The 23,136-nt window shown below is 37.7% G+C and overlaps 1 protein-coding gene across 3 annotated transcripts in view; it reads left to right on the forward strand.

The window, feature by feature from the left end:
- RPGR (retinitis pigmentosa GTPase regulator) overlaps nucleotides 1–23,136 on the forward strand; it is a 39,917-nt gene continuing 16,781 nt past the window's right edge. Inside the window, exons 1-7 of one of the 3 annotated variants that reach the window (XM_065070284.1) lie at nucleotides 1–243; nucleotides 1,363–1,488; nucleotides 7,804–7,896; nucleotides 10,565–10,627; nucleotides 12,212–12,370; nucleotides 13,819–13,968; nucleotides 22,213–22,371. In XM_065070284.1, coding sequence (XP_064926356.1) covers nucleotides 168–243; nucleotides 1,363–1,488; nucleotides 7,804–7,896; nucleotides 10,565–10,627; nucleotides 12,212–12,370; nucleotides 13,819–13,968; nucleotides 22,213–22,371 — 826 coding nt within the window. In that variant the 5' untranslated portion in view covers nucleotides 1–167. Of the gene's footprint in view, nucleotides 244–548; nucleotides 632–1,362; nucleotides 1,489–7,803; nucleotides 7,897–10,564; nucleotides 10,628–12,211; nucleotides 12,371–13,818; nucleotides 13,969–22,212; nucleotides 22,372–23,136 lie in introns of those variants that run through there. The other 2 variants (XM_065070305.1, XM_065070295.1) reach the window with 2 other exon arrangements.

A 23,136-nucleotide genomic window follows, 5' to 3' on the forward strand; every position in this document is an offset into this window, starting at 1 on the left:
CCGGCCGGCAGGGGGCGCTCCCTCCCGCGCCACCGGCCAGCTCCCCGGCCGGGCCCGCTGCCGGCGGCGGCGCAGCCGGCGGGAGCGGGGCCGCGCTGCGCTGCTCTCTATGGCCGTTGCCCGTGGCAGGGCCTGTGTTTACTTCCGGCCGCCCGGCGCCGCCGTGCATGGGGCGCGGGGGCGGCCGCCCGCCGCCAGCTGCCATGGCCGAGCCCCCAGAGGAGGACGAGCTGCCGGTGCCCGGTGAGTGGTGCCGGCTCCTCACAGAGGACGGGTTTGCGCGTCCGGGTGGTGGGAACCTCGGCCGCCTGTGGCGGTCCCCGCCCGCTTCTCCCACCGCGGCGGCGCTGGGCGCCATCACCGGCGCCCCAACGGCCGCCTCCCTGCCCCGGCCTCTGGTCGCCCCGCTCTGCGCTTGGCGGCCGCCCCCGGCTCTCCCCGGGCTGCTGGTACGGCTGCCCCGCGGCGCCGGGCTGCGGGCCGCCCGCTCGGCCCGTGTCTTCCGGCGTCTGCGGAGGGACACGTCCGCTGACGTCAGATGTTGGACGGGGGGAACCGCGCTGTCGTCAGCGGGGTGGTGTAGTGCCGCGGTGTAAACAGGCGGTTTTTCTCAGTTAATACATGAGTTTTGGTCCGTGCTTTGACCTACAGTAATTTTTAAACATCTGCTCGGTGCTGAGACAGCAAAAGCCTCATTTATGTTCTGTGAGATTTAATTTTATAGGATCATGGAACAGAATCATAGAATCATTTCGGCTGGAAGAGACCCTGAGGATCATCGGGTCCCACCATAACTTAACTCTAATACTAAACCATGTCCATAAGAACCTCGCCTAAACGCCCTTTAAATACCTCCAGGGATGGTGACTCCACCACTTCCCTGGGCAGCCTGTTCCAATGCCTGACAACCCTTTCCATGAAGAAATTTTTCCTAATATCCAGTTTAAACCTCTGGCACAAGTTGAGGCCATTTCTTCTTGTCCTGTCACTTGTGAATTGGCAGGATTTACTTCTCAAACTGATGTCTTCAGTTTCAGTTGTGAAGTGAATGAGATACAAATGACATTTGTGAATCAGATTATCCGCTTTTTGTATACATTGGCTTAATATTATATCTATATTTTCATACTAACGCTTCCAAAAGAAAAATGAACCAGAGAGCTCTGCTTTGGCATGAGTGCTAAAAAGATGTGAGCCTAAAATGAAGTAGTCTTGGAAAAAGAGAAGAAAACGCTTCAGCCATTTTTTTTAAACAAAAAGATAGGAAACTGAAGTGTTCAATTGAATTAATAGGGCATTACTATTTCAAAATGTGTGAGGCAAAGTTTGTTTTCACTAAAAAGGACTTTTTGTGTGTTTTAGAATCAGGTGCTGTTTTCACATTCGGAAAAAGCAGATTTGCAGAAGATATTCCTAGCAAGTTCTGGTTCAAAAATGACAAGCCTGTACTGATATCGTGTGGAGATGAACATACTGCTATTGTTACAGGTTAGTATCAGAAATTGAGTGTCTGATAAAGGTCATCTTTTGGACAGTTTGGAAAGTTACGATTTGTATTTGAGTCCTGAGGTAATCTATCAAATGAGGTTGTGGAGAGGAGAGAGAACTGTTCTGTGGAACTATCAGATGCCTTTGAAGTTAGTTGAAGGTTTTCAGAAGATGCACCCAATAACTGTCATAAGGAATCTCTGAAATGAAGATTTGAATGACTCTTATCTATCAACTGAAAATAACCCTTGAAAGAGCAACTCAAAAAACTTAAGAAAATCCTGCTAAAATCAGAAATAAATTGCAAAAACATTCAAAGCTCATATGCAATACAATGAGTGGTATTAATGTTTATTTTCATTTATTTGAAATGCTGAAAACAATACCATTGAAGAATTTGTTCGGGTTTTTTTATGTGGAAGGGACTACTCTTTTGTTGACGAGCAAGTGTGTCAATTGTATTGACATTCAACTCCTGATAGGTAATAAGATTTTGTTATTAAATTTATATGCATAATTCCAGGACTTTTTAAATTGGAATAGATTTATTCTTTTTCAGTGGCCAGCTGGTCATTATTCATTAAATAATTTCTTGAGGGTCTCTTGCTATAGCCCCAGGCAGAGTTAAGATGCTGGATTTTTTGAATGAACTCTCCCAGGCATGATAAGAAAAAGAGTACAGATTTCACAGACTGCAGAACATCTTGAGATGGAATTATACAATTAGTTTTTCAAGCCTAACTTCATAGAAGATGAATATTTTGTTTTGAACAAAACTTGACAGTTTTTCTTGGATTGAACCAGTTCTAAGAAATTGCCTGTTGCATAAAATTAATCAGAATGTAACCTGGGGCACTGTGAATTTCCTTTTGGTTTTTTTTTTTTTTCATATATCCTTTCGTATGCCCACACCCAGTTTAAAATAACACTAATATAAATCTCAGTTTAGACTAATCAGTTTAAATTGCCTCCTTGAGTTCTCCCAGCCTGTGCCAGCACTGTTACCCTAATCAGCAACCGTCCCCTAATTCCTGCGTCACTGTGGCCACTTAGACAAAGCTTTTGAAGAAGTCAACTGGCATAGGTTTGCCTGCAACAGCATTTCCCTACTGTCTCCCCTGCTCCGTGTTATTTTGATGTACTCAGCATGTTTCAAAAATGTCTCTAGCTGGCCTTTGTAATATGCAGATATGTCACTAGGGAAACTTCTAGACAATCAGATCTTTATTTGCTCAGAGCTTTTGAGGAGAAGGAACTGTAGAAGCACGATTACAAAATTTCTGTGGTACCAAAGGTTTTTTTGGGACATTGTGAAGAAAAGGCAAAAGTGAGGGTAAAATGCTGACCAATGACAAGTAAAGGTAGAGAAACTACAAGAGTCTTACAAAAAAAGTGAAGAAACAGAAAGCCTTTGTCCCTTATTTGTTCTTCGCACCTGTGCATATCCTTGCACACCTCGCATTTCTGCTGTTAAATGGAGCTGGATGATTCAGTGGAATTACAGCCCTTGTTGAATGACATTGAACTGCAGTAACACCTGGAATAAAAACTCCAGAAGTGGGTGCCAGTAATGAGTTTACTGAGAAGGGTACAGGCTTTGTGGGAAACCAAGAGTTTCTTGAAATCCATCTCAGCCTGACCTGGAAGAGATAAAAGACAAGCATCGCTAAGGAAGAAAACGTATCTCAAGCAGGTGTGTGTTCATGCATGCTTCATTTTACTTTCGGTCTTCATTTACAGATCACAAAACTCCCCTCTCCTTTTTTTTTCTTTTTCCACACCCCCTGGAAGAGGTTGTAGGACCTATGTAGGAGACAGTGGGAATATGAGGTAGATTAAAATCTAATAGAAATATATCCGTTTTACAGTGACATATCTCAACAGTCATAAGTAAAGCAGTCACCCAGACTAATACATACGTTCCTTAAAGCTGGTTTTAGCCAGGAGAGACAGCTTCGTCTAAGACTGCATCTTGACTGAGTGTAAATGAAGGAAATGTACAGAAACTAGTATTTAGCATTCAAACAAAATATTCAGAAATTTTCAAATACTTCTTTCCTCTAATCCAGCATCAATATTCCTGTATGACTTTTTGAAAGAAAAGTGTAAAGCAAACATAAAACACTATTGTTTAAATTTCTAGTTCAGGAGACAGAGTCCAAAATTTTATTTACATACTGTAGCCATATGTTGGAATAGAAAGGCAAAGTGTTACTTGCTGACTTTGAGTTGGCTTGCTGAGCTAATTGGAGAAACATTTCTGTCTCCAGTTTTAGAGTCTGGGATTGAAATTCATATTTCTTTATTAATTTTCTCTCTGCCTTTGGTACAATCTGAATTTAAATGTTTCGGCAGGAATTTTTAAGCAGTTGTCTTTAGTTCCTCAATGCAGTCATGAGCCGTATATCTTCCAGCTTCACTTGTAATATGATTAATAATGTTTCTTGCGCCATTTCTGTATTTTTTGGCCCAAGAATACTGACAATTCACTCCCTGCATCTTCTATAACTGCAGACTTAGGAAAGCAATTTATTAATCCTTTTGGGAGCAGGTGTGAACTAAGTGATGTTACACATATTTTTAAGAATCTCCTCCCAATATCTTTCTATTAATTTTCTTTTCTTCAAAACTCTTAGAGTTAACAGCAGTGTTAATGCTTGTTTGCCTTGACTGGAATATCCTAGGCAGCTTGCCCACATTTGATCAGAGACTGATCATGTTCACAAGGGAGGAAATGGTGATGATGGAAGATGCATTTTGTGAACTCAGCTCTGGAGAGAATTGAAGCCTCCAGTGCAAGAGGGCAGAAGGAAGTATGAAGTGTAAAAGTGAGAGTGAAAAGAGGTGAATATGGAACCACAACAAGATAGTATACTCATAATTTTGAGTTTTGTAAGGCATTAACCAGTTTACACCAAAGAGACCTTGGAATCTCTCTAGGTCTTTGAATACCAGATTCCTTATATTCTTTCTGCCTACCAGCAGCCCATTGGAACATGGCACAGCATCTTTTGCATCAGCTGCAGGGGGAAAATGAGAAAGATTAGAACATGTTTGTGTTGATCTGTGATATAGGTGGGAGCAAGCAACATACTGCACTGGTTTTGTGTGATGCTTAATGTCTGAAGTGTGACTATTCTTATTGCCCAATAAATGTTTTATTTTGAGAATATCGTGACTGGCCTAACAAAACTGATGTCATTCCCATTTTTGTGAGATGTATTTGAATTGTATATGAATGTTAAATGAACTGCTAACAGTTTATTTACAAAATAGCACAAATAAAAACAAACAAACAAACATGGTGCCTGCCAAATGATACTCTGCCCAATATATTACTTTTTGTGTTTTCTTCAGACACATCCTCTCAAAAGAATCTTGTAATAAATACTCAAAGTCTGTACATTGTCTCCCCATTTTTTCCCCTCCCATGCTAATATAACTTAGAAAGCAAGGGGGAGAATACATAAAACATACTTTTAAACACAGGTGATAGGAATACTTGCCTTCCCTCTATTATCATGAAGCATGTTGAGGATTTCAGCTGGTATTTCCCAGCTGCTGAATGAATACCTTTAGTGGTGCTTCATGATCCAGGGGAGCACATGACAGATGGGGTTCCTGGGAACCACAGTTGTAATAGCAGCTACTCAGATGAGAGATGTACTGGTTAGAAAACACTCTATTCCTGAAGTCTTTCACAAAACTTCTATTCCTGGAGACGTAAGCATCTTGTGGCTTCCCTAATGGCCGTCAATGTTGGTGAAACATCTGCTAGTGATCAGCCAATCCATACATACTTTGGAGAAATACTCCAATCTTGCGTCAGGATGAAGGTGGAGACTGGTGGTGGAAGTATGTTTTCATCACTGCAACAGTCTGAATAGTCCCTTTCTTTACATCCTGTTGTCTCCATTCTCCTTCCCAGAGTCATAATCTTACTGTCCTGGACCTGTCATCTACAAGCCAGTCCAGATGGCCCCAGTCTTCTCTCTGTCAGCACCAAAGTGGAAGCAAAAAACCAAGAGCAGTCTGAGTTTGCAAAGTTTTGAAATATGATCCTTGCCTGTTTGTCTGCTGTTGAATTAGTTCTCACTTCAGCGCACCTGTGGTGATGACTGAAGATATCTCAGTATGCAATTATGAAAATAGGGCCTCTTGCATGCAAAATTCTGTCATGTTTCCCAGCCAGCTTAGATTGCATCATGTCTGTTCCAAAACCTGATTTGCTGTACAGACCCAGAAAAGGCATTTGTTTAGATTCCTCTGCAATGCCTATTAGTTTTTATTTGCTGAGTTACCTGCTTCCCAGTTTTTTTATTTTCTGTTATGCCACTAAGTGTTGAAAGCCTGTAATTATAAAAGGCTGTTACTCAGTTGTAAAAATGTAAAAAAAAATCATCTATTAAACTCCCCGTTTTACAAAGCAATGCCTGGGAATTTGAAGACTGGTGTAAGAAGAAGCAGGTTATCGGATGAAAAGCATGACCTGTTAGAATTTTGAACAGATAAAAGAGGATGTGCTTAAATTGAATTACAGAAGCTTGCCATCATATTCCCACAGGAGTACTACTGTCTTATAAAGGTAGTTAGAAAGTATAAACCAAGGATACAAGGAAGCATATACTGATACAGGATGCTATTTGCTAGTAAAAATTCTTTCTGTTACGGTATGTTTTCCTCTCAGTGACAAACAGTTCTACATGGGTTTTGACGTGATTTCATTATCAAAATTGGGAGGGTGATATAAATGCTATTAGTAAAATACCACGGGCATAGACTTGACCACAGACTTTCTTCCCTTCCAGCTTTCTTGGAAAGAAATAATATTGAAAGACATAATATTGGAAAGACATAATATTGAAATTTAGCCCCATGCTACAAAAATTGTCAAATCTAACTATTTGATTGGGACTTTAGATACTAATTATTTTTAGTTGGTGGTGGTAGTTTTGTTTGTTTTTTTGTTTTTAAAGTATGTGGTTATATTTAAGAAAATAAACTGTTTGGTTTTGTGGGTTTTTTTTCTTAACAGAGTTGGGGTTTTTTTGGCTATATTTTAAACATTTCAGTGTCATATTTCAGAGTCTCTGTAAATCACATTCAGAACCTTCACTGGGAATGTACGCTGCTGAAGTACAAATAGGTGTAATATTTTGGTATTATGTGGAATTGCTGTTATGTGTTGCGATCATGTGATAATTGCTGATGGCTTGGGTGACAAAGTTTATTTATGTGACAGCCTTGTGATGGAGTCTAACTCAAAAAGCTCTGTAGACCTTCATCAAAAGTAAACAAACTCATTTTAGCAGTCGTAAAAGGGTTTTCTTTTGACAAATCAGTTTCTGTTGTCTTGCAAAGATTTCTGTTGGAACATGGGTTTTATCTTTGGGTGTGAAATGAAAAATGAAATTAAATATAAAAAAATGAAATTAATTGAGTTCATTTTAAGGTATTGTTGGTATTCAGGTTTGGCTGGCTGATTTGCATGCATGATGACAGAAGTTTCATCTGTTCATATACCATCCTCTTAAAAAAACCCACTGTTTATTTGGAATTAAAACATTTCATTGATTGTAGTGGTCAAACCTGCATGTTTAATGACCCATTATACCAGTTTCTGACATACAGTTCTAGCATTGCTCCTGTTGAAGTTTTACAATCTAACGGTTGCATTTAGGTTTACAAAACTCCCTGCCTGCATGGCGTTTTTGCATAAAGACGCCTTCCTTATACGCAGAATAATAAATTAATACAATTTGTGAATACATTTGAAAATTTATCAGAAACTATGTTCTGTAGAAGTGCAAATTTGTAAATCATTTTAAGACATTTAGCAGTAAAAGAAATAGCCCCACCCAAACAGTAAAATAATCTGGATATTACAAATTTGTGTTTGTATTATTATGTACCTGCATTATTCATTCCTGTCTTTGAGGTAAAAGATGTGGGTACTCAGGTAAATGTGTTGTTATTTTATAAGTGGGCCTATAGATGTTGTGGTTTCTGAACTGCAGAGTCTGTCCAAGAGCACATTTTCTGAAGAGCACTTTATCTGTGCTGTAATTAAAGGAGAGGATGTTCTGCTTTTTGTCCCTTCTGGCTGGAGGTTTCTTGCTTAAACAATGCAATTGCTACTTTTATACTGAAAAATCATGAGGACATTAATTATTGTTTACACTTTAGTGTTGAATTGCCTAATCTTAAACCTTACATTAAAACAGATGTAATGAATAACATAGTGTGTGAATGATCACTCTTGTCTTGTATGAGGTATTCAAACTGTTCTGATTCTGACTATGCATTTTTTTTCAGGGAATGGTAAACTATACATGTTCGGCAGTAACAACTGGGGCCAATTAGGACTAGGATCAAAGAACACTGTCAGCAAACCAACATGTGTTAAAGGTTTGTTTAATTTTTCTTTTTTTTTTGTCTTTTTGAAAGGACACGCTTGTGAAAAGGTACTTTATAAGATGCAGTTCCAAAATAACTGATTCCGCCATCCTTACTCATCACACTTAGCATATTACTGCACAAGCTCATAAAGGTGTCTTTAAAGGATCCCTGATAGATTTCCCGTTAGTTCCAGATTCTGGGTCCTTTTGCATCTAAAGATTACTTCAGATACAGAGAGTCCTGTCTTTTTTGAGGGCTCTAATTTTGTGTAATATTTGCCTTTTCTGACAAACCACATCATCATTATGACTGCAAAGACATTAGTCAGATGCTTGGTCTTTGCAGTGTTGTTCATGCATTCGAAATCAGAGTTCCAACAGCATTTTGTAACCTTTGTATCGCCTTTGTCTTAGCACCTTTATAAAAGAACAAATCTATGAGGAACTTTCTAGGAATACTGCTACATTTTTAACAAGTATAAGATGTGCCCAAGGGGGCATGAATGTTAATGTATTTGTATGAAGCAGTTATATAAATGCCCATATTCTTTAATGTGTTGCAAAATACGTTTTCATGGTACTGTTATCTTCTTGATCTTTCCTAGCTGATTTTATCTTGTCAAACAAAACTAAGTCAATACCTTTTTCCCTATCTCCTTATTTATGTCAAGTCAAATCAAATCTATCCCATTAACACATTTCTTTTCACCATTAAATGTTTATCTTCATCCTTTCTGCCAGCAGATCAATCTCTTAGCTTACTGTTAAAAGCAAATTATTCTGCTTGTTCAAACTCTTTTCTTCCTGATTTAGTTTATTCTCCTGTCCTTTATCTGCTCCTCTCTTTCACTTCAGAGGGTGAATGCAGCTACTCTCAGGTTCACATCTTCTGTCAGCCATGTGGGAGATTGATTCTTACCTTGGCCTAAATGGATTTGGTGTCAAGTTTTGGTTTTACTGTCAAATTGCAATGGAGAGTAATAGATGAAGAGAAGATGACAGCAATTCAAACAAGACCTGGCATTCACTGAAAAAAATCACAAGGGGGGGTATCTTTCTTCTCTTGGCAGTAGGCAGGAGAAAGTTGTGAAGCTTTTCTCACTAGCTTTCAGTCATCATTTGGCTTTGGGAATGGGGTTGCAAGGACACATTTCGGTTTCTGCTTAGGGCCAAATGGATGTGGCTGCATGTTCTATGAAAAAATAGCTTCTGGGACTTGAGTAGAGACTAATGACATTGGTTATGAAAAATTGTTGTCAACATTTCAGTATAGCTTGGCTTATCAACTATAATCGATTAGCCTAAGTTGGAGGAAGATTAGAGAGCACAGGCTTCTGAAGAGCTGATTAAGATCATCTCTGGAGTTGGAGATGAAGTTTTGGGATATAAAGCAGCAAATTAACATCGCAGGAAGAAGCCAGTGTTCAAACGGTTACGATTCCACCCTGGTGGTGGTGGTAGGTGTTGGATAGGAGAGGCAGGAACCTGAATTTGGACAATTTTTGTTTGTGTCTGTGTGAGAGACCAGACACAGTTCATGCTTAACTAGATACATTTATTTGGTGACTTGGTAGAAGGGACTTTAATCTGAATGTTATGGAGCTGATTAAAGTTGATTTGGAAGGACCGAAAAAGGGTTTATGAAAGGGATGGTGGTTGTTGGCTTTGTCGGGGACTAGCGCAGTGGAAAAGCAATTAAAGATATATTATGTAAAAATAATGCTGTTTTAAGAGCATTGTATAGGGCCCAAGGACATGGCTGAGAGAAGATAAATTGTTGGCAACGATCAGTAATTGGAGAGAGGATGGAAAAGTCATTGAGATATTTTTCGTCTGTTTCTGAAATGGAGTGCACAGGCCATGGGAGAAAAGGCACCTCTGTATTCTCTCTTTCCCACCAAAATAGCCCTTGACGCCTCTCGCACACGTTCTCAGCCTTTCGCAGTGACCAGACTACAGAGAAGTACATGCAATGGGTGGGTGGTAAGTGAGCTGAAATTGAGACAGGATGGTATATGCAAAAAATTTTAGGCACTAGTCCAGATAGGACTGTCCTTAGGAATTTTAGTTTAGTGATCAATAAGAGGGTGGTGCAGAGCAGAATCACGGAATGTTAGGGATTGGAAGGGACCTCAAAAGATCATCTAGTCCAATCCCTCTGCTGGAGCAGGAACGCCTAGGTGAGGCTGTCTAGCAAGAAAAAGAAAAAAAGGTAGCTGTGCCTAGCAAAGGAAGGTAGGGATGGTAAGACAGAAGAATGGTATGATTTTGAAGATTTAAGATAGGGGGAAAAGTATAAGAGGAAGTTAAGAATAGTATTTCTAAAGAAAACTGAAGGCAGCTTTAGGCATGCATATTGTCCTACAACTTGATATATTCTTTGAGGCACATCCCATAAATGGTAAATTCTGGGCAGTGTGGCATTGGGATGAAGTAGCCATCATCAAGTTAACCTGAGTGTCAGCTGTTAGTTTGTAAAGTGTGTATCTGTTTTTTTGTCTTGGGAAATTCTGATTTATTAAGTCATGTGCTAGGTTCAAATGGGCAACGAATCTTGTCATTCTTTTGCTAAAACAAAAAACAATCAGAGCTCCCTCTAGAGCATAGAACATTTTGTTGTTGAACCAGCTATCAGCTTGTTTATAACTTTTACCCCCCTCTTTGGCTTTAATTCATAGCTTTAAAACCAGAAAAAACAAAACTTGCTGTTTGTGGAAGAAACCACACTTTAGTTTACACAGGTATGTAACCTATATTATATATGTATTAAAGATAGATTTTTTTTGTTTTGGTTTCATGCAAAATAACATTAGGAACCCCAGGAGTGCTGAGGAAGGAAAAACAAATGAAAATGGGACTGTTAAAACCTGGGGTTTTGATATCTGGTTATTTGAATGCCTGATTTATTCTGAGCCAACGCATTTACAAAATAATCTTACATAAGAGTTTGCTTGCAATAGACAGATGAAAAAAAATCTTGCTGGCATTTGAGGTGTGGTTAACAATTATCAATATTTCATTTAAGCCCTGTAAAGGTATATTAATATTTTTGATATATCTGTACTCAAATTTACCTTCAATAAGTAGTTGATCTTTATTAATGTGAAGTTAGATGTTTGAGTAGATATAGTAGAACTGAATGTTTTCAGGTCTTCAAATTTTGTTGCATTTTCTTTAGACAAGGTAGTCTGCTATTTCAATGACAAGTTGCTTTATTAAACTATAAATAAATAAACTGTAAATTTAAACTAAAAATAAATTTTTAGAGAGACAGTATACAGAGAATTGATGCAAATTCTTGTCATGCTTCTGAAATTTATGTAATGGAATAGCCATCTTTGTGATTGCAATCCTTCAGCTTGCAGTAATGTTCTAAAGAGGATTGTTTGATTATTAGGAGGTTTATATTTGTGGATACCCTAAGCACTGTAAATAAGACTATTAGAATAAAACAGAATATTTTAATAACAGTTGAGTAATCAAGACTACACAGGGTAGATATTAGTCACTTTTAATGTACATGCTGGCTAGATAACTTGTGGCCATTTATATGGCAAGGACCATTTATAAATTGTATGTCAGTTGCTTATCAGATTTGTGCTTGGATTTGGGTTATTAATGGGCCTTATCTTTTTCATCATAGATGAGCACTTTAGATGGGAAACGTACTAAAATTAAAAATATAAATCTTAAAATTCTCTTAAGTTGAAGATATCAATCATCAGCTTTAACTTCAATTTTAAGATTCTAAAACAAAATAAAGACCTAGGTAATTAAATAAAAAGTGATTTAAATATGAAAATGAGTATAATATTTCTAATAAAAACATAAGCAAAATATATTTCATTCACAGTGCTCAAAACTATCAAGTTATGCATCTCTTTAATTTGCTAATACAACTTTAGTTTTCTTGCCTGTGACATCATTCACCATTTTTCTCCTGCTTTATCTTAAAATGTACATTATTTGGGGAAGGAGCTGCTTCTTGCTTCTACAGCTACTAGTGGTAATTTTCTCAGAACTCTGGCAGAACTTCAAATTATATTTACTTCTTAGAAGAGTCTCCAGAATGGTGGGAAGCTTATTCAGTTTAAGTACATGTAAGGCCTTTAGAGAGTTCTGATCCATGCATGTGCAGGAAAATCTCCTCGCTACCCACAACAGAAACTGCTCGACAACTCAAGGATATTGCAGGGCAGTAATTCCTGACTTTTCAGTAATGTTTTGCTATTGAAAATTAAATTACTTGCTCCCATTTCTCTGACTTTTTACCACTGATGAGAATGTGTTCATTCTGTGTATTACATGTGCTTTTCTGTATGCAGAAAAAGGAAATGTGTATGCTGCTGGAGGTAACAGTGAAGGTCAGTTGGGATTAGGTGACACAGAGGAAAGGAGCACATTTCATTTAATTAGTTTTTTTACCAACCAGCACAAGATCAAACAGCTGGCAGCTGGATCATACACGTCAGCAGCAGTAACTGGTAAGAACAACCACTATTAAAATCTATTTATGCATGTCCAGCCTGGTGTCCCAGGAAAACATTTATTTCAGCATTCTGTCTGCGTATGTGGGTGTATTTTCTATGCCTCTGTGTCTTCTTTCATTGGTAACCATAGTCATTTTTTGATAGCAAATTGCCTTTTTCAACACAGTCTGGTAAGGTGTGGCAGTCTCATTAATGGCCTACAATTTTTGTGGGAGTAGACCTTTGCCGTGAGTGATGGCCTGCAACGGGAGCTCAACCTGTACTGGTTTAGTAGGAATCCTTACTAAGGAGAGATTTTATGGATAGCCTCAAAATGGGAGACATCTTCAGTTCATTTCCAGGGAAGCCAGCTACAAAACATGAATCTTGCGAAAACTAAGTTTGTCTGATTCCACTTCTTAGACCAGCTATTTTGGTCTGCTGGTACAGGCGACAGTTGCGACATATTGAAGTCCACAGTTACAATGTTTTCAGCCATTGGATCAGTGATCCTTTATTAACATATAATGTGATTTCTGATGTTTTGCTATAAAGCAGCTGGTTTTATACATGTTTAGGATAAGTTATTGAGGCTGTCATTTCAGAGTGTGACAGAGAGCGTAAGTGTGGATGAGAGAGATACTAGCTTTCTCATTTAGTTTGTATTTTTTGGTGGCAATTGCTAACATTCTCTCGAGATTTGTAAGTCAACTTTGAATTATTTTAATTCCCAACAGCGTCTTAGGAGCACTGTAGATGGTATGTTGTTTGTTTGTTTGTTTGTTTCATTTGCAACTTATTTCCCCTGATAAGAAATACACCAAGAGAAGACCTCATCTCTTCTAAAAAAACCTAGAGATTTTTCATGTTGTTGGCTGCCTTTTTTTGCTTTTTACTGCTGTCATTGATGTTTTTGTCAACAGAGGCTGGTCTTAATAAACCTGGGACAGCTATTGTGATAGTTTAAGGAAAACAAATGAAGCTGGGCAATATGATCACCTGTGAAGATAACTGAAAGATAATGCAAGAATAAGTGGGATGTGTACCAAGGTCAGGACAGAGAATAAATTTGGAAGAATGAGAAAGTAGTGACTCACTACTAAAAATGAGAAGATGCCTTAAATTCTCTGTAATATCATGCTGACCCCTGGCAACTGAATTGTCTTATACACTCAGTCTTCCTTTTTTTGAAGGAATGGTTTTACATAGTACTTTTCCTGTTGCTGTTTATGGTCCATCATCAGCTGATGACTAAATGTTCTGTGTCACTTGTGAAAAGCTTAAGGGATACCTTCTTACTTCAGACTGTTTTGTTGTGTTGTGCCAAATGCCATTTTATGTCCCTGTGTTCATGACATTTAGTAGTATCATACACAGAGTATATTAAGTGTTCTTAAATGGCTAGGTTAACTTTTTATTAGATTTGGTTTTACATCTGTTAACTGTTGGTGTCTTCATTTTAGAGGATGGGCAGCTTTTTGTGTGGGGTGACAATTCGGAAGGTCAGATTGGCTTGGCTGATGAAGCTTGTGTCAGTGTCCCTTGCCAAGTGGATGTTGGAAAACCTGTTTCCTCTATATCCTGTGGATATTATCACTCTGCCTTGATAACAGGTAAGAGAACAGGAATAGCAGTTAGTGGAGACAAGTCAGTGGTTCTCAAATTGTTGGCTTTGTAAAGGTGGCTAATCAGGCCTTCATTACTTTTGAAACTAGATATGCTATAGGTGTTAAAAACAGACATGTGGCAGAAAGTCGTCTACGTAGTTTTGTGTCCCATTGGGAGATTCTACCAGAGACACGTTCCCTAAAATGTGGTCCTAATTAATTTCTTTGGGAAACTTGTAGGAAATCTACTATATTTTTGTGAGATAATACTGTGAGAAAGAAATGCAGTTGATTTTCTGTATTTGCACATTGTTGTGCAAAAGTATACTAGAAAGAATGACTATCTTGCTGCACTTTATTTTCCTGACAAATGAAAATGTGTTATGACAAACGTTGTGGATTTTTTGTTTTCAATAATCTAACATCTCTTGAGATTATTCTTTTTTTTTGTGATGATCAAATAATCATCTTCATCTTCTCTAGAAAGATAAATATTGAATAGACTTATTATGTTTTGAGGAAAAATTAATCTAATTTGCTAGCAGTGTAAGATTGTTGTCAAAGTATGATGTTGTTTCTTAAATTTTAGATTTTGAAGTCAGTTAAACAGTCAGTATACAATATGAGGAGAATCATATGCTACAGTGAGTCAGCACCTGATTTCCAAACCAACCCACTCTCTGTTCCTTTCCGCCACTCTCTTCCCACTTCTCTGTGTTTTTCCAAAGTGATGCTGCTGCTCATTCTTTAATAATGCCAATATGGGTGAATTTATCAGTCAGTACTGGTGGCATTCTATGTAAGCAGCCACAAAATTCCTCTCAGCCATATAGATTTACTTTATGAAGGTTTACAGTTCTCTTCAGAGCAATTAAAGATTTCAAAGGATCAATACTTTTGATTGTAAAGCTTTTATGAGTACCTAGGAACTATTCAGCTACTTTTCTCAGGTTACTTGATAAACATTACTTTTTCACATACAAAATCTATATAGCCCTCTGAGCATATGCTGTTAACAGAATGAGAGCTTCCTATGGTGGACAAATACTAATTAGGTGTTATGCTGGTAGTATGCAACTTCTATTACAGATGCTTCATTATAGTTAATGAATTAAATACCACTTGACTGATCAGGAGCTCAGCACCTGTTAGGAAATCTACAGCTTCCTGAACTTGAGATAAATGGAAAAAAAGCAAAACCAAACAAAAACAACAACAACAAAACCCCAAACATATCCTTACATAAAGGCTATAGTAAGAAGGTGTATATTTCTGCCTTAGAGCCAAGAGCCGACACTCTGACAAAACTGCAGTGGGATGTGACAAAAGCTCTTGTTAGAAGTAGGATGGAGGACAAGCATCTAAGAGCAAGGAGAGCACAGTCTATGCCAGGTGCTCTAAGGAAGTGGAAACTTTTCACAAAGGGGGATGAGAAAAAAAGGATTAGGGTAGCAGCTGGGTAAGAGAAATGGAGGCTCTTAAAATATTAATAAGATGTACTGGTTGTCATCTGTGGAAACGGGCAGTTGTTGAACCTGTTACCATTTAAACAGGCCTGGGCATGATACGGAAAATCTTAATTTTCAGCCTTAGGATCTGCAAATCCTGCACAAATTTGGCTTCAGTTTGTCTTGCTGAAACTACTGATATGCGGATGGCCCCTTCTTTGGTGAAAGAGCAATTTTTTTAAATTATTTTCCTTTGTGTCCTTGGTGACAGTTTTGTTAGACGGATACTTTAACTATCATAGAAATTTAGTGTTGAACATCCAGTACTTTTACTGAATTGATCTTCTGTTGCACTAGTGTCAATGTATATTCAGACAGTGTTTAAAAACAAAGCTTATGAATTTAATCTAACTGTGCCATAGTAACATTTTTAGCTGTGAAGTTAGCCATTAATTTATCAATTTGGAAGTTCTTCAAGCCAGGTCTGTTTGAGTACAAATGTACTTACCTTATTTTTCTTAAAGCCTTGTTAGGTAGGAAGTCAAGGCACTATGCTGTTACAAGATTTTGCTTAAAAAAGGTGATTCTTTTAGCGTTACTTAGATTCTTTTTTTCGCGTATGGAAAACACTGGCCTGTAGGACTTGCTGGACTGGCTCAGAACAGGAGTTCACGTCCTCAGTATTCTGCCCCTGAGGGGCAGTAGAACACAGCAAACTAGATAATTACATAGCATTTGGAATATTCATATTACAGGGGTAGGTGATTTCCCTAAAATCACCAGTTAGTCACTGAATTATGTTTGGAAGTTTGTCTAGCAGAGGGAATTTTCTGTGTATTTTTATTGTATGTATGTATTGTATGTTTTATCTTGTATACTAGAATTTAGGGTGATTAGTGTTATTTTTGATACATACTTTTTTGAGGAAATATCTGGAAAGTTGTTACAGAACCACCGTTTCATTTCCAGAAATGAAATTTGAACTATTCAGGTGAGTGTGTAATCTGTATTAATTCCCTCAACATCAATAAAGTATACTAGAGGAACTTTTATAGATTGTGGTTGCTGTTACTATAGAAAAAATGGGAGAAACACTGTTAGTAGAAAGCTTTCAACACCTGTAACCTATCAGTTATTAGAATACTATAGAATTACTACATTTTGACTTTTTTAACATGGCTCGTATCTTTAATACAAAGGCATAGTTGCAGGATGTAGAACTTGACACATGTGGCTGTCTGGAACTGATGAGCATGGCACCATATGGTTCCCTTTCTTAATACATTTATGTTTGACATAGCTGTATACTAGCTGAGCAAACTGTGAGGATCACAGGCATATCTGAATTAAAACTAAAAGGAGGTTAATGAGGATGCTCGAATACATAGTGTGGTCACAGAGTGCCCTCTCCAGGGCAGGATGGTCATTAATAAGAGACCATTGAGAAAAAAGGTGGTGAAGTATGGATTCCAGCCTTTTTTTTAAAAAAACCCAAAACCTTAACTAAACTAAACTAAAGTTGTTATTTCTTTGACACAGAATTTTTAATAGGCATTTTTCTTTGAGGTGTTTAACTACTGTGAAGCCAAGTGCAATGTCAATGAAAAGTAGAGTGGAATCCTGACACAAACCTCTAGTAGATGAAAGCATTTATAATGGAAATTGTGCGGAAGTCAGTTATCTAAATTTGTACTTCGGTTTTACAAGCCTCCTCTTTTCTCAAATATAGTAGTTCCAAAAAGATTATTTGATACCTTGCATACTTTTGTTTTTTAGAAGGTCTTCTTTTGTAGACAATAATTCAACTACTAGACGTGTCAGTTCCCTGCGTTGTGCCATGTATGCGTGGGCCCCACTGATGTCAAAAGTAGTTGTAAAATAGAAGAACAGAATATATCTGGAATTATTTTTAATAAAAAATGCTTCTGGAATTATTTTTAATAAAAAAATGCTTCTGAAATTTAGACTATGTCCAAGTACAGGCAATGACTAGCTCATTTCCAGCAGCAAATTAGGAAGCTGGTCTGCTTACTCTGTGTTTGAAAGATGATTGTTTGCTCCATTTTCCTCTTGCTTTGCATTCCTTCAAAGACTTCCACCGAAAAGAAGTTTTTAGTTTGTGGTTTCCAGCCCTCTTTACGACTTTTTCGCAGTATCTGTTTCCTTTCTTTTTGTGGACTTTGGACATCAGACCCCCATGTTAGAGGTATGTCTTAAACAAAGCAACAGAGAAAGAGCTGAAAGTGTGTAGCAGTGATTTTGGGTCCATATACAGATCTTTACTTGACTAGCCATTCACCACGCTCCCTCAAGAGGGGACAACTTTTCCGAAAGCATTAAGCTTGGCAAGCATATTTAGCTCATTTGGCCACTGTAAGAGATGGAGAGCAGGAAAAGCCAATGTATCAAACCACTCTGGTGTTTACAGCAAAGTTATATTCGTGGAACCAGAAAGGACTTAAATATAGAATCATAGAATAGTTTAGGTTGGAAGGGACCTTCAAAGGTCATCTAGTCCAACCCTCCTGCAGTAAACAGGGACATCTTCAACTAGATTAGGTTGCTTTGCTTGAGACATACCTCTAACTTTTTTTGTCCTTAAAATGCAGATGTACCGCACACCTACTGTACTCAGAATGTATCTAGGTTTGAGTGGATTCTTTTTCTGCTTGATAGCTATTCTTCATAGTTTTTAGACTACTATTTGCTTTAAAGGGATGTGTAATATATTCAAAAATTGCTTTAATATATGGGTTTATCTTTGTTAGCTGGATTATTAAGTTGAAAAAATGTAATATACTTGATTAGTTTGGGAAGTCAGTGGAAGCTTGGCCATTTGAATCTCTAATCCTATTAATTAGGTTGTGAGTGGATTAATACTTGCAGTGCAGTAGTGTTTAAAAAGAAGTACTTGTCACCTCAAAGCAAACTGCATAAGTAGTTAACTCCCAAGTGCTTTTGGGGGTTTATCAGCTTGTTTCTAGAAATATATGGCAGATCCAAGAGTATTAAAACAATACTTACTTTCCAAAAAATGCAAGTTTCTTTCTGTTGTTGGTTTTTTAATTTCTTTTCCCTTACAATCTATAATAAAATTTGTTTTTAACAATGGCATGTTTTGGTTACTAAAAGCCTCAGCTTGCAGTTGGTTTGAAGAACAAATTTGAAGAACAAACTTAGGAAACTCAACAGAGAAGCCTAAACACAGTCCCTAGTTTAGAAATGAAATGAAATTATATGTACCTTTCTGCAGCTGAGATAATTTCCTGTTTCTTAAAAAACACAGGTTGAAATGACCGCAAATCATATCTTAGAAAAGAAGTTTAGAAGTATGCAGCAAAGGTATTTCTGCACAGATAGATGCAGGTAAATGAAGTGTTATAGTACTATTGGTGTAGTTTGTGTGTGCAGGGAAGAAAATGTCAGAATGACAGAAAAAATAAGGACATCTGTGAGGATGGAGTTACACCTCTGTACACTGCTGTTGGGGAATTACAGCTGCTGTCCTGTTGGTTGTCTTGCTGAAGAGAATGTAGCTCTGTGAGTAGATCATGGGTGGCTACTCCTAATAGCCTGAACCATGTGAAACCCCACAGGAAGCTTGACATTGAGTTAGACTGTATCATTGTCATTCCCTGATTACATTTAGAGCATTCAGTAAGGATAGTAAGGGCACTTGCTAGCCTTAGTTGCCCAGGAGCATGGTACCTGTAGAATCTGCGCTGTTGTGAGAGGCAGGAGTGATCTTGGAAAATACAGAAACCACATAAATGAGTCCAGGGTTTCTTTGACTAAGGCAGAGGTTAAATTTTTTAGGCCTTTTAAGATATATAGCTAAATATTGTGCCATCATAGTTAGGTTCTAAATATTTGGTGGAAATGCGGGGTTGCAACTTTATGTTAAGGCTTAGGACCTATTTTCCGTCTAAAGCAGGAATTCAACTTTTATGAAAAAGGTGATTTTTACAGTTTTTGCTCTTTGAGTATGTCATACTTCTTTTTTCAAAATTTTCAAGTTCATTGATAAATTTCAGCGTTTTTGTTCAAAATGAACTTTACCATAAAATAAGATACGTACTTCAGATTCTGCCTATAGTTAAAATTAATTGAAAACCTGTCCTCATGCTTCCTTTGAAGAAAGCAGATAATAAGTAGACCTTTTCTTTTTTGCTTATTGTGGACTTTTAATACCAAAGGTAACATACATCACAGATGAGCATGACTGCTCCGGAATTGCTTCCTCTGAGAGGACGGGAGGAGAAGCACTGCTTTATCAAAAGAGATAGTAGTTTAAGGGTTTTCAGGATGAGTCAAAGCCCTTCTGATGGAGGATCCTGGCAACAGCAGTCAGTGCTGCTCTGTTCTGTGCACCCACTGCTGTACTTACTCTTTAGCAGCAAGTAAGCAAGAGCCAAGTGCCACAAAGAAAATGTGTGTATATATATACACACGTAATATATATACATATTGCTGGCAAAAGAGTTTTCCAGGAAAAACATCTTGAATCTAGTTTATGTATTGGATTTAGCAGATACCTTAAATGAAAATGTATAACTAACGAGATGTCTCGTAGTTATACAAAAAGAAGGTGCGGTTTTGCAGCCTGAAATTCTTGTTCAGGTTTTATTCATGCAGAAGAGAATTTTATATTAGTATATTGCCAGAACAAAGCTCAGGAAGATTCAGTTAAAATGGCACACTTCTTACTGACACCAGTATTGACTTTTTCATTATCAGAATTAAAAATTCAAAAAAATAAAATTCCTTTCCCTTCTTGACTTGGTATGCCCAAGTTTTAGTAAACTTCAGTTTTGAATCATGTCCTTCAAGTTTTCTTAAGTTAGTTTTAATAATTTCGCCAATGTCATTTGCTTTTTAGAAGGCATATGTAGCTTCATTGTTTTCTACTTTAGATTTTTATTCATAGGTTTACTTCTAGCTCTTCTGGATTTCCTGTTTCTGTGGAGGCTTATTTTTTTGGTTGTTGCCATTGTCCTTAAATTCCCAAATTTAAGTTGTGGCTGATAAAGAGCAAGGAGAAAGCAACAAATATAGCAGCTATGCAAATGGGAGAATATTCACAAAGGTTAACAGAAAACTAGTAATAAGCTTGTTTTCTTATGGTCTGCCTATGTTCAGAGGAGGAATGGACTTCTCTAATAGTCCATCTTGAACACCCAAATAAGGCTTCAGCTTTCAAACTTCCTTTGAGGTCACCTGTTTTCATTGTCTATGGGCATTTCTAAGGTTGACCCGACTTTCATGTTGGCAAGGAATTAATCGTTTTTGAAGAAGAATCTCTCAGGTACTTGTGCATCATGCAATAATAATGCCTCTAAATGCTGTAAAAGTAAGTTTGTGAACACAAAATGTAGCCTTCTGAAAGTAAAAGTACATTTTGTACTTTTTTGTACATTTTTGTACACATCTGCATGTTTCCAGAAATATTGTGGATGGGTGCTTCTGATGACTGAGCTTCAATAACAGAGAATGCAGCTGGGGTTTGTGATTATGTTGATTATGTAACTGTAGCTCTCTCTTTGAATTCCCTGTAGCAGACAGCTCCTATACTAGCTTAAACATTTCTTTATCTTGGACTAGCTCCATGAGAGAGTTTTGTTTATCCTTGTGCTTTGATACAGCCAAACTTTTTCTTACATAACAGTGTATGATTTTTTTCTTTTTTAAAGTAATTTCAAATTCAGATTTTAGGTCACAATTTGCTGTGAGGACGCTGCTCCACAGGGAATCTTTCCAGGAGTGGAGAACACTCAGCTATTAACTTGAAGCTTTCCTGACAGTTTTCTACCTCAACCTCACTCTGACCTATTATAATAGTTAGGGGCCCTTTAGGACAGAAAATCAGAAGTGTGGATGTAGTTAAATTGTAAAACAAGGATGTGGATAAATGTAAAATGTAGATAAATGTAAAAGAAGTAGATAAACATAGATAAATTGTAAGTATAGCAACGGAAGCTACATTTTATGTATTCTGTTTTTGACTATGGTAGAAGGATATATAGAGTGCTGCCTTGAAGGGTAACTGGGACTTGCATAGCAGTTGAAAAGCAAAGAAAGTGATTGGAAAATAAAAAAATAAAGGAAACTTGAAAGAAAATTAGTTACCTGAATTTGGGATTGAACAGTTTTTGAATTGGATTCTTTAAAAGTCTGTGTGAATGAGAAGACTCTTGTATGATTATGTAGCAGATCAGAAAGAAGTTACAGGAAGAGATCTGTAAAGACCTGTCAGTATTTTTTTAACTTCATTTTGGTGGAGTTCTTGCTGTGGAACTACTGCAGTATTCCTGTTGTTGGATATATAGCTCTCTTCTTGCTGTCCAGTCCACATACAGTTTCATGTCACTTACTCTTTTATTTTTTTCTCTATATCTTACAAGAAAAAAGTGTGGGTTTTCCTTCGAAATTCCATGCAAAATGATTTTCTGTTTTAATTGAGATTCTTACAAGCAACTTCAGTTGACATAAAAACTGATTAGAGAGGGAATTATAGTCTCTCAGAAGCATGGTGTATATGGTTTTGTTTTTCCCTTGACTAGATTTCTTGCAGGCTAAATTTTGCAGTTCTTATCTTGAAGAGGGGGCTAAAATTTAGCTGCTTCTTGTCCCATCAAAGCAGGCTGCTTTTGTAGCTGTTTGGACATTATACAGATATGTTCAATTATCCCATAGTGTTCGTACACTTTCCTGTCTTACTGATGTGTGCCTGCAGCAGTCTTGGCAAGCCGGCCTTGCTTCTGAGTACATGCTGGAAATCCTGCTCTGTTCTGTATTTTGACAGGAGATGGTGAGCTCTATACTTTTGGAGAACCTGAGAATGGGAAACTGGGATTATTGCCTGAACAGCTGAAGAACAATAGAGTCCCACAGCCTGTACCTGGAATTATGGAAAAGGTTAATAAGGTTGCTTGTGGTGGAGAACACACAGTGGTGCTAACAGGTATGCAGTTTAACTGGCTTTTTTTACAGCCCTATAACTTAATCTGTAAACTCAATTTACTTTGAAGAATTGATACCCCACTGAAATGAAAGATGCTGTAGTGATTCTAACTGGAAGACCATATGGCTTTGTAGCTTGATGTTCATGTCTGGGCTGCACACGTGCCTTTGCTACAGGATGATCTTCACCAGCTGGTTATAACCGAGAAGCTTGCAGGAAGCTCCTGCTTGGTCCCAGTGGTTACACCACCTGCACGTCCTTGCCTTTATATAAAACTTCAGCAGCAAGTTCCCATGTGAATGTCCTTTTTATTTGATGGTATAAATAACAAATAGGGTTGTTTTGCTTGTAAGAAAATCCTATAAGAGCTCAAATGTCCAAAATGGGATAACCTTTCATGGATGTGATCTGTGTAGCTTTCTGTGGTGGCTGGAGGCCTGTTTAATTCCACACAGCTCAGGATTCCCAGCATCTGAAGGGATGAAAGATTACTGATACTATCTTCTTTTTCTTTATAGTGTCAGCTCCAATAAGTAGCATTTTAAGAGGTACTTTACAGAGTGAGCACCTTTATTACTGGGATTGTAACAAGGCAGCGCCTCCTAGTGCAACACAGATGACAGATGTTTGTTTTCTCTGAGGAGCTTGAAAGTGCTATTGGTGTGTGGAGGGAATTTTAGAGGAAAGGTCCCAATCTGTAGTAAATGTAAATGGCCCTGAATATTTAGGAAGTCACTTCTGAAGTAACTGTCTGTTAATAGTGAT

The sequence above is a fragment of the Columba livia genome, chromosome 1 (assembly GCF_036013475.1).
Source record: "Columba livia isolate bColLiv1 breed racing homer chromosome 1, bColLiv1.pat.W.v2, whole genome shotgun sequence".
Taxonomy (NCBI): Eukaryota; Metazoa; Chordata; class Aves; order Columbiformes; family Columbidae; genus Columba; species Columba livia.